At 36.5% G+C, this 10408-nt stretch overlaps 2 protein-coding genes across 6 annotated transcripts; one reads left to right on the forward strand and one right to left on the reverse strand.

The window, feature by feature from the left end:
* Nucleotides 1-316: 316 nt before the first annotated feature.
* LOC129892643 (putative pentatricopeptide repeat-containing protein At5g09950) lies at nucleotides 317-6655 on the forward strand. Of its 5 annotated transcripts, none has more exons than XM_055968227.1 (3): nucleotides 317-4973; nucleotides 5092-5444; nucleotides 6046-6655. In XM_055968227.1, exon 1 carries the CDS (start codon nucleotides 434-436, stop codon nucleotides 3698-3700), a length of 3267 nt encoding a protein of 1088 aa, XP_055824202.1. In that variant the 5' UTR covers nucleotides 317-433; the 3' UTR covers nucleotides 3701-4973; nucleotides 5092-5444; nucleotides 6046-6655. The 5 variants fall into 5 exon arrangements, with proteins under 5 accessions (XP_055824202.1, XP_055824204.1, XP_055824203.1 ...); XM_055968229.1 differs by having other exon boundaries at nucleotides 5092-5391; XM_055968228.1 differs by having other exon boundaries at nucleotides 5092-5212.
* Nucleotides 6656-7075: 420 nt separating this feature from the next.
* Nucleotides 7076-8702, reverse strand: LOC129892644 (cytochrome b561 domain-containing protein At4g18260). Its single transcript, XM_055968231.1, has 3 exons — nucleotides 8514-8702; nucleotides 8042-8190; nucleotides 7076-7385 (listed from the first exon to the last, which is right to left on the reverse strand). The coding sequence occupies exons 1-3, from the start codon at nucleotides 8658-8660 to the stop codon at nucleotides 7106-7108; spliced, it is 576 nt and encodes a 191-aa protein (XP_055824206.1). The 5' UTR covers nucleotides 8661-8702; the 3' UTR covers nucleotides 7076-7105.
* Nucleotides 8703-10408: the final 1706 nt, after the last annotated feature.

The following is a 10408-nucleotide window of genomic DNA, read 5'->3' on the forward strand; positions in this document are numbered from 1 at the left end:
TTGTCGACACTGACGACACTTGTATTGGGGGCTATTTAGGCTTGAGTTGGGTGGGCTGGAAGGAAAAAAAAAAGATCAAGCTTGTTAAAGCAATAGAGCTCTGAACACCATAAAGAGAGAGAAAAGTACCGGTAGCAAAAGAACTGATTATTGTGTTGGCCCTTACATATACACTTGAGAATAAAATACAACTTAAAAAGAAAATCTAGATAATAGAAAAAGCTACATAATTATAATCCTAAAAATAAGAAAGCTGATAAGTATAAAATTAATTTAAAAAACTGAATAAAAAGAGTCCTAGAGGCTACAAGAAAGAAAGTCCTAAAAATGTGCTAGCCGTTACCATCAACCTAAATATTTTTAGAGTGGTGAAATGGCGCCAAGGTTAAATGATGCAGCAGCAGAACCTTTTTGAGCTAAATCAGCGGTGACCATGTTTATGACAGCAATGATACAAACGCGGAACAAGCTACTGCATCATAATCCAAATCCCACTTTTGGTTTCACCACATTTGCAGCTTCTATTTTTCAGTCTTTCTCAAATCACTCTGCTTACAGAACAAAAGACATATCTTTCCCTCCAACCCAAGAACCAGTATTTCAATTCAAGGACTCCACTAATCTCTTGAATAACAATACAAATCCTATCTTTCCATCAACCCATTTGGGAGCCGCAGTTTTACCTGAAAAGCCAGCATATTCTGTTCCTACAGTTTCAGACAAATGCGAATATCTAGTGCAAAAATACCTGCTTTCTTTTTCTGAACACGATGCCCATAGACTCCATTTGGATATTATAAAATATGGGGCTGTTAAAGATTTGTATTTGTGCAACACCCTTATTAATTTGTATGTGAAAAATGCTGATTTGATCTCTGCTCATGATGTGTTCGATGAAATGCCGAACAGAAATCTAGTTACTTGGGCATGCTTGATTACGGGTTATTCTCAAAATGGGATGCCTGATGAGGCATGTCGAGTTTTCCAAGAAATGGTTTCGTCGAGGTTTATTCCTAACCATTATGCTTGTGGTAGTGCTTTGAGGTCTTGTCAGGGTTTAGGTGCTTGTGGGTTGAGATTGGGGATGCAAATTCATGGTTTGCTTTTGAAAACAGGACATGCTTCTAATGAAGTTGTTTCCAATGTCTTGATCTCGATGTACGGAAGTTGTGCAGGTAATGGTGATTATGCTTGGCGTGTTTTTGAAGAGATAGAGAATAAGAATTCAGTATCTTGCAATTCTATTATCTCAGTTTACTCTCAGCGAGGTGCAATTTCTGCCTTTGAGCTCTTCTCTTATATGCAAAAAGAGGATTTGGGGTTTACTTTTAAACCAACTGAGTTCACTTTTGGCAGCTTAATTACTACTGCTGCTAATCATGTTAATTGTGGTTTGCTTTTACTGGAGCAGCTTCTGGCAAACATTGAAAAGTCTGGACTCTTGGAAGACTTGTATGTAGGCAGTGCTCTGCTCAGTGGTTTTGGAAGATTTGGGTCACTTGATACAGCAATGAAGGTTTTTAAACGGATGGGTGCAAGGAATGCAGTTTCCTTGAATGGGCTCATGGTCGGATTGGTGAGACTTGGTCAGGGAGAAGACGCAGCTAAGGTATTCATGGAGATGAGAGACTTAGTTAAAATCAATTCTGATTCCTTTGTTGTTCTTTTCAGTGCATTTCCTGAATTCTCTTCGTTTGAAGAAGGGAAAATAAGAGGTAGAGAGCTACACGCATATGTTATCCGAACTGGTTTGTGCAATTCCAAGGCTGCTATTGGAAATGCTCTGATTAATATGTATTCTAAATTTGGTGAAATCCAAATTGCCCATTCTGTTTTCCAGATCATGGTTAATAAGGATTCAGTATCATGGAACTCTATGATCTCTGCTCTAGATCAAAATGATTGTTTTGAAGATGCAATGTCGACATTCCAATCTATGAGAAGAACAGGTTTGATTGCTTCAAATTACTCACTGATAAGTACTTTGAGTTCTTGTGGAAGCCTGAATTGGATAAGATTGGGGGAACAACTGCACAGTGAAGGGATAAAGTTAGGACTTGATTTTGATGTTTCAGTGTCTAATACTCTTCTTGCTTTATATGCTGATACTGGACGTGTGGCTGAATGCAAGAAATTGTTTGCCTTGATGCTAGAACATGATCAAGTTTCATGGAATACCATTATCGGTGCATTAGGTGATTCTGAGACATCTATTTCTGAAGCTATAGAGTACTTCATACAGATGATGTGTGCTGGATGGAGTCCTAACAATGTGACATTTATAAATGTCCTTTCAGCAATATCATCTCTTTCTCTTCTTGGTCTTGTTCGTCAAATCCATGCTCTGGTGCTAAAATATAGTGCAATGGATGCTAATTCTATTGAAAACACATTTCTTGCCTGCTATGGTAAGTGTGGGGAAATGGATTACTGTGAGAACATATTTTGTGGGATGTCTAACAGGAAGGATGATGTGAGTTGGAATTTAATGATCTCTGGATATTTACACAATGAGATCTTACCAAAAGCCATGGACTTAGTCTGGCTTATGCTGCACAAAGGTCAGAAATTAGATGGCTTCACATTTGCCTCTGTTCTCAGTGCATGTGCCTCAATAGCAACATTGGAGCATGGCATGGAAGTTCATGCTTGTGCAATTAGAGCCTGTTTGGAATCTGACATTGTTGTTGGGAGTGCTCTTGTTGACATGTATGCCAAATGTGGAAGAATAGATTATGCTTCAAGGTTTTTTGATTTAATGCCTGTACGTAATATATATTCATGGAACTCGATGATATCTGGTTATGCACGGCATGGACATGGACATAAAGCACTGGATCTTTTTACAAAAATGAAGCTGGATGGTCAAACACCTGACCATGTCACATTTGTTGGTGTCTTATCAGCTTGTAGCCACGTGGGATTCGTCGAGCAGGGCATGGACTACTTTGATTCCATGAGCAAACAATATGGTCTGACACCTCGGATTGAACATTTCTCATGCATGGTTGATATCCTGGGACGAGCAGGACAGATGAATAAATTGGAGGACTTCATCAATAAAATGCCATTAAAGCCCAATGCACTTATCTGGAGGACTGTGCTTGGAGCCTGTGGTCGAGCAAGCACTCGTAAAACAGATCTAGGTAGGAAGGCTGCTCACATGCTCTTAGAGTTGGAACCTCATAATGCTGTGAATTATGTGCTTCTTGCAAATATGTATGCTTCAGGAGGGAAGTGGGAGGATGTGGCAGAGGCTCGGCGTGCAATGCGAGAAGCAACGGTAAGGAAAGAAGCTGGATGCAGCTGGGTTAGCATGAGAGATGGTGTTCATGTTTTTGTAGCTGGTGATCAATCACATCCAGATAAACATGCAATTTATGAAAAACTTAAGGAACTGCACAAGAGGATTAGGGATGCAGGGTATGTACCACAGATTAAATATGCCTTGTATGATCTTGAACTGGAGAATAAGGAAGAACTCCTCAGCTACCATAGTGAAAGACTTGCAGTTGCCTTTGTTCTTACACGGACATCAGATATGCCAATAAGAATAATGAAAAACCTTCGAGTTTGTGGGGACTGTCACTCTGCCTTCAGATACATATCACAAGTTGTTGGTAGACAAATAGTATTACGAGACTCCAACAGATTTCATCATTTTGCTGATGGAAAGTGTTCATGTAACGATTACTGGTGACATATTAAATGCTGTCTAACTGAAGAAAGGGATGTTACTTAATGAGGCATTAACAGACAAAGCAATGGAAAAGGTTCAAGCATTTCATGTCTGAAGTATAGGGAGAGAGGCAGTTAGTTTGCAAGGGTGTTGCATCAAGTATTCTGGTGAGGATCTCAACATGAATTTAGTAAAGCGTGCCATAATCTTGGTGTGGTTTGAATTACTTTCCATATTTCTTTATCATTTCATGACATGAATCGGCTAGAATGACAGCAAATGACACCATGAAATCAAAGGAGTATGGTGAATGTAAGGAGAGTTAAGAATATTAAACCCAATATTATCCTGTATCCAAGTTGTTGGTAGACAAATAGTATTATGAGACTCCTGCAGATTTCATCATTTTGTGCACTTTCTTAGTGGTCAATGAAGGTGGAAGGGACCCATGGGAAACTGGGGTTCAGAACTTCAAATCCCATCAGAGAAGAAAAATTGTTAGGTGATTTCTTCCCATCTGTCTAAGTTTGGTGGACAAAGTTACCCATGTACATGTATTGGTGGGAAGCAGCAGGTACCAAGTACAACTAATATGCCTCAGTCCCAAACAAGTTGGGGTTGGCACCACCATTATTGGAAAAACAGATTAATTTTTTTGCTGATGGAAAGTGTTCTTGTGATAAATGTTGGTGATAGATCAAATGCTGTCTAACTTAGAGAAAGGGATGTTGCTTAATGCCGAATTTGGAAACAGAGAAGCAATGGGAAGGGCTCAGCATGTCATGTATGAAATATGGGAAAGGAAGCATTTAGTTTTAAGGGTTGAATTAATATTCATGTGGTGACCTCAATCTGAAGTTACTAAAATGTACCATACTCCTGGTGTTTGATCGATTACTTGCCATATTGTCATATTTCGTTGATATTTTATGGCTTGAATTGGTTAGAGTGAAAGCAAATGACAACATGAAATCAAAGTTGACTGTGTAGGAGAAACTGTATCAGAGGTGCTCTTGCACAATAAAGGACTTTTGGTTTTGCAGGAGGATTTCGTTGTGCAGACTCCACAGATCAGGTGAAGTCCAATCTTCGATCTCTAAGGAACTCATCCTTCAGTTGAGTGGTTCATGGGAAGGGTTGTCTTGCGTGCTAGCTGAGCACACACCCATGGTACTCCATAGATACAGGGTGAGAATACAGCTGCCAACTCGAGGAAGAAGTTAACAGCAGTTTGACCAAAAGATGTTCAACATAACTAATCAAGTTCTAAAACTAACTTGATGATCAAGGGCAGGTAATGTGCATGAGCAGTATGTCTTCCTTTGTGCTAACTTGTCTTCTTCATCTCAAAATGCTTGATAAAAGTGTGTATATTACCCAGAAGGTTTTACTTCTCTTCCCTGATTATGCAGTACTGAGTCCTCTTGTTCGGGCTGCAAGTAGCTACAACTAATGTTACATTATAGATGGACACAATAACATGCAGTATTATGAACAACATTGTCGATCATATGGAAATGGAATAAAGAAGATGTAGGTTCCTTCAATACCGAGACAGATTCTTTATCAGGATTACTTTACAGAATGATGAATGAGTTGGTTGGAATCTCCCTAGGAAAATCATGTTTTGGCTAAGAGAAGAATTTTGTCAGTGTTTATGATCAGTATTAGACTCTTGACATTTTTGAAGTTGATTACATGGGACAAGACAGGTTTAATCATTTTACCAGCATCTTGTCCTTGTTCTTTTTTTGAATTAACATGGGTAATGCACACATATCTTGTCTCATGTTTGCAATAGCATTCACTTTGTTTACTTCTCCTTCTTAGCAACTTATAAGCCCAAAACATAATTTATCTTATATTTTCTTTCTGATATTTAATCCTATATTGTCACATCCAAGTTGATGATAACTACTTCACACTAATGTATACAAACGAACTGATCTTGGAGGCAAGTAAAGAGTAGATACAACCACGGGCAACTAGGATCTTAGATATTGTTAAAAAAAGGTGATGCAGTAATAAATGAACTGGATCCAAAGATATCACAAAAACTGTTGGAAAGAGAAGAAACAAGAAGAATCATTACTTTATTATAATAAATGTGTATTTGGAAAAAAAGGAAAATGTTCTTTGAAAAAATGTATTTAGGAAAAAAGTTTCTAATTTGTTTTTTCTGTCGACATATCTGAATTGGAACCATCGACCATGGTCATTCATTATCCCTATTGTCCTCTCTGCTCAAAAAGTTATAGGAAGACTTCAAGCAAACTTGCCATCTTTGCTTCCTTTTGGCTTTCATTGTTTAGTGCCGAATTACCCTTTAGTTATTCATGACTGTCATTCACTTGATCTTTAAACAGGTTATGAAAGTGATGGTAGCTCTATAAAAGTACAATTTGCAATCATCTTGCTAAGTTGGTTGGAGGTCGCAATGATGAATCCAGCATTCCCTTGGGTAAGAATCTGAAAAAGTTCAGTACCAAGTTCTTAACTATTTCACAGAAGCGAAACACCAGAAGACAAGCCTACCGGGACAAAGTATCTCAGAGAAATGACTTTATTTCTTGGATACAATTGGAACATTTTTCATCCTTCACCCCTTGTTCATTTTAAGAATTGAAATTGAGACAGATTATGTGCAGTTATTTACATGACTTGTATGAATACTTTGCATATATATTTTGTATTTCTGTTACTAATATAAGTTTGTGAAAGTCCCTGTTAACTCTTGAGATGAATGGTCATTTGGAGTTGTAGATTAACTTTACTTCGTATCATCGCATATGTACTGTATTACATTAGCAACAAGTGATTCTTAACAAAAGGTGATCAACTGGGGGCATTTTCCTCCGGCTTGAGTGTCCATTTTCTTCAGATCAAGTGCAGATATAATGAATAGTCATCGACTTCCAGGGAAGAATAGAAGAATGGGACCTGTTATTGGACATACAATGCATTACAGACGTGTGATCATTATGCTTCATCATTACGCTTCATCAGTTAGCTTTTCACCAATGCAGAGGGGTTATCCTTTTTGCTAGTTGCAAATTTTAGACAAAACATGTAAGGCAGAGAAGTGGACACAAAATCTCTCATATTGTTTGTTCTCTATGATGCTCTACATTAATAGTACATAAAATCTCTCGTATTATATGCTGTATATGATGCTCTACGTTGATAGTACCAGAATCTCTCGTATTATATGCTGTAGATGATGCTCTACATTGATACTACAGAAACTCTCTCGTATTATAAGCTGTATATGACACTCTACATTGATAGTACACAAAACTCTCATAGTTGTTTCTGAAATTGTAACAAGGTTTGGAAAGAATTCAATGTTAGTAGAAGGCAAATGATTTGTTTGTCTGTAAGCCTTAACATGGCTCTGATGATGACACGAGTGACAATTCCTTTTTCTCATCTGCTGAAGATGTTCCTTACTCCGTTTGTCGTTGCTGTTTCATTGACTAAATTACTCCTGATTTGCTTTATATAGGGCCATTTTTCTTGGAGCAGATAGATGAAAAGGATAACAACAATCTCAACAGTAAAAGCCAGGTTCCAAACACTTGTGCTTCTCATTGTTCTTGTGTGATATGACTGCAAACCTGTATATATGTTGATAATTCCCAGTAAAGAAACTGTAACTCCAAGAAGCCAGTGAACTGAAAACCATATACTCCTTCCTTTGCTTTCTCTGTACAGGAAGAACAAAACACAATACTTAAAATTACTGAAATTAACTTCGAAAGATTTGCACAAGTAGGATCTTTTAGTGCTCCCATGCGACGAGCTAGATTGAGAAGGCATTAGGGGGGTTCGAAACCGCAATCTCCCTTGTGGAAGCCTCTCCTCAAGCCAACTCAACCACACCCGAAGGTGCAATACTCAACCATCTTTCGAGCGATTGCACAGTGAGGGGTTTTACCCAGTGCGCACAAAGTGCTCACCCGAAGGGCAGAGGCTGTGGCAGAGGTTGTAGCGGCTGCGGATTTTCTTGGAGTTTCCAAAAAAAAAAAAACTTCGAAAGATTTGCACAATTAGGATCTTTTAGTGCCACAATTTAACTTTTGACCCCGTTCAAATTTCTTTTGCAAGAAAAAATTTGCGGCCACCATAACATAGCAAAATCCTGAAGAATTGCCAGGATTTCGAACTGATGAGAGAAACATGCCTTGTCACAATAATTGCTAGGATTCCTGGCCAAATCCTAACGAATCACCAGAATTTGGCCACAAATCCTGGCGACTTGATAGCAAAACTTGTCTTGTCATAAATTCTGATGGATCACTAGGATAGCCATTAGCCAGCATTATGATTACAAATCCTGAAATTAAGGTATATATCCTTTACCTGTCAGGCTTCAAAATCCCAGTGGCTGCTTGCAGCCATATGGCAGCATAAACAGCTAAGCCAATCCTTTGGTGATTATTTGTGAAAGAGTTGTCAAAGTTTCCTATTGACATGATTGCTGCTGCTGTTACAAGTAGAAAAGATAGTACCTGCACTATAAAAAAAGAATATTAGCGTGAACTTTATGCACTACATAATGTTATAGTACTTGTAAATAGACTTTCTAAAGCTAACAAGTATCACATGATGAACTAAACGGTTATACCTACCATCATAATTATCTTGAATAGTACTCATAAAAGATGTGTTAATATTTTTGAGAACAAACGAGTAAGAAAACAGTGCCACATAAAATGGTACGAGCGGAGTAATAACTATTAGTACCTGTTGAGGTACTAAGTGATGACCCTTTCCACATATTTCATAGTGAAACAGAAAAAAGTTTTTTTAAAAAAAGGGATAAACTAGTTACCTGTAAAATAGCATGAATAATCTTTAGCCTTGTTCCACATTCTTCGTGTCTATTTGACATTCTTATTACAAGAATTCCAATAGGCATCAAGAAACCCATGGAAGCCCAGAGAAGAAATCCATGTAGAATAATTTGAAATGACAACATAGAATTAATTTAACTGAAATTTAAGATAACAATAATTAGTTTCTGAGCAGCTAAATGTATGGGAAACGTAACTAGCTAGAGAACAATATCTAAAATCTGTGCAAAGAGGCCTAAGTGACATGCTATAGACAAATGAAACAATGTTTTATTTGGGCATAGGTTTAGATTAGTGGTTATTTATAGTGCATATTTTTATAGTGATTGAAAAAAAAAAGGGTAGGGAAATTGAAATTAGGTTTGATTTCAACCTGGTGGGGACCTTATAACATGATTTTCTTTTATATAGTAAGAGCAGGAGGGAGAGATTTCAAGAGCAAGAACATGATAACTAGTGAGGTAATGTAACATCCCAACTTATTAGTGATAATGTTTGCTTTGCTTTAATTTCTAATATTCATTAGCCTATAGTATTATATAAATTCCAATTTAAAGACATCATGTCAAAAATATAGGATTTGCTTAAATTCAATTAAATGTTGAGGTTTATCCTACTAATGTAAGCACATGAGACACTCATAGTACTAGAGGATTCCAAATTGATATCAAGAACTTAGAGTGCTTCAATAGAGTATGGAAATCAAGAGTCTAATTCAAGAAAAAGCCCAAAAATTTAATCAAATGAAGATGCAAAATTTGGAATTCCCAGACCACACCATGAACACAGAAGAATCACACTGAGGATAAGTACAAGCGCAAAAGCCAGTGTCCGTATACAATTTCCTGGATAAGTTTGAAATCAAGCGGACAACTTGCAAATAGCTCAAATAGGTAGCTTGCAAGTAACTCAAGCAGACAACTTGCCAAGCAACTTCTTAAAAAGTCTTGCAAGAGCTTCTTTTCTTCTATAAATAGGAAGATAGTTCAGTTCATTTGTACATCATTTTGAAGAGAAATAAACTATCTAGTTCGAAGAGCTTATATATGATGGCACCATTCATTCTAGATCACAAATATATGGAGTTGTTACGATCGAAATACAATTACAAATTTTGTGTCTGTACGACTTTAAGACGTGTCACTTAAACATGATACTTCCTTATCAACAATTGAGGCCGATGGATGAATTAATTAGTTGACTTTCAATTACTTAATAAGTACGTACTACTAATTAATTAACAAACTAGGCTATTTTTAATTCTAAGCAATAATTATAGACTTATTTATCTATCAAATATTATTAGAGGTGAAAGGTGGGGGTACTTCAATCTAATAAAGATGGTTCATATTTGTAATATTATTCCCTCCATTTTGATTAACGCATAGTAATTTAATTGCGTACATAGTTTTAAAAAAGAAATAAAACTTCTTATATTATGAATATAATCTTTTTGTTATAAGTATGTCATTAAGAATAAAATAGAAAAATTAAAATTTAATTGTTTTCAAATGCATAAATGTTTCATTTCTTTTTTGAAAATGAGCTAGTAAAAAAACAGAGTCACGAAAAATGAAACGAACGTAGAGTTAACTAATTTGTAAAAATTTACAAACACAAGATATTTATGTCCAACCAATAAATATAAGACACGTGTATCTTTCATAGAAAAATATCATTTAACCATAACTAGATGATTGACAACTTTACTTTTAAAAAATCTCATATAATTAATGTCAGTTGTGTGAGACAAGTACGTAATAAAGTTTTTTTTTATGAGAGAGTGAGACCAACAAAAACAACTTCTGTGAATTCAAAGGAACAACTGTAGGAGGTCCCTAAACACTGCACATGGAATCCAATGATGTTAATT

Source organism: Solanum dulcamara, chromosome 6 (genome assembly GCF_947179165.1).
Source record: "Solanum dulcamara chromosome 6, daSolDulc1.2, whole genome shotgun sequence".
In the NCBI taxonomy this organism is placed as follows: Eukaryota; Viridiplantae; Streptophyta; class Magnoliopsida; order Solanales; family Solanaceae; genus Solanum; species Solanum dulcamara.

Coding starts and splice junctions, on each gene's coding strand:
- LOC129892643 (XM_055968227.1), top strand. CDS start 434: ATGTTTATGACAGCAATGATACAAACGCGGAACAAGCTACTGCATCAT.
- LOC129892644 (XM_055968231.1), bottom strand. CDS start 8,660: ATGTTGTCATTTCAAATTATTCTACATGGATTTCTTCTCTGGGCTTCC. Junction 8,191..8,513: donor TTATTCATGCTATTTTACAG/GTAACTAGTTTA, acceptor TTTATAGTGCAG/GTACTATCTTTTCTACTTGT. Junction 7,386..8,041: donor GGGATTTTGAAGCCTGACAG/GTAAAGGATATA, acceptor CTTCCTGTACAG/AGAAAGCAAAGGAAGGAGTA.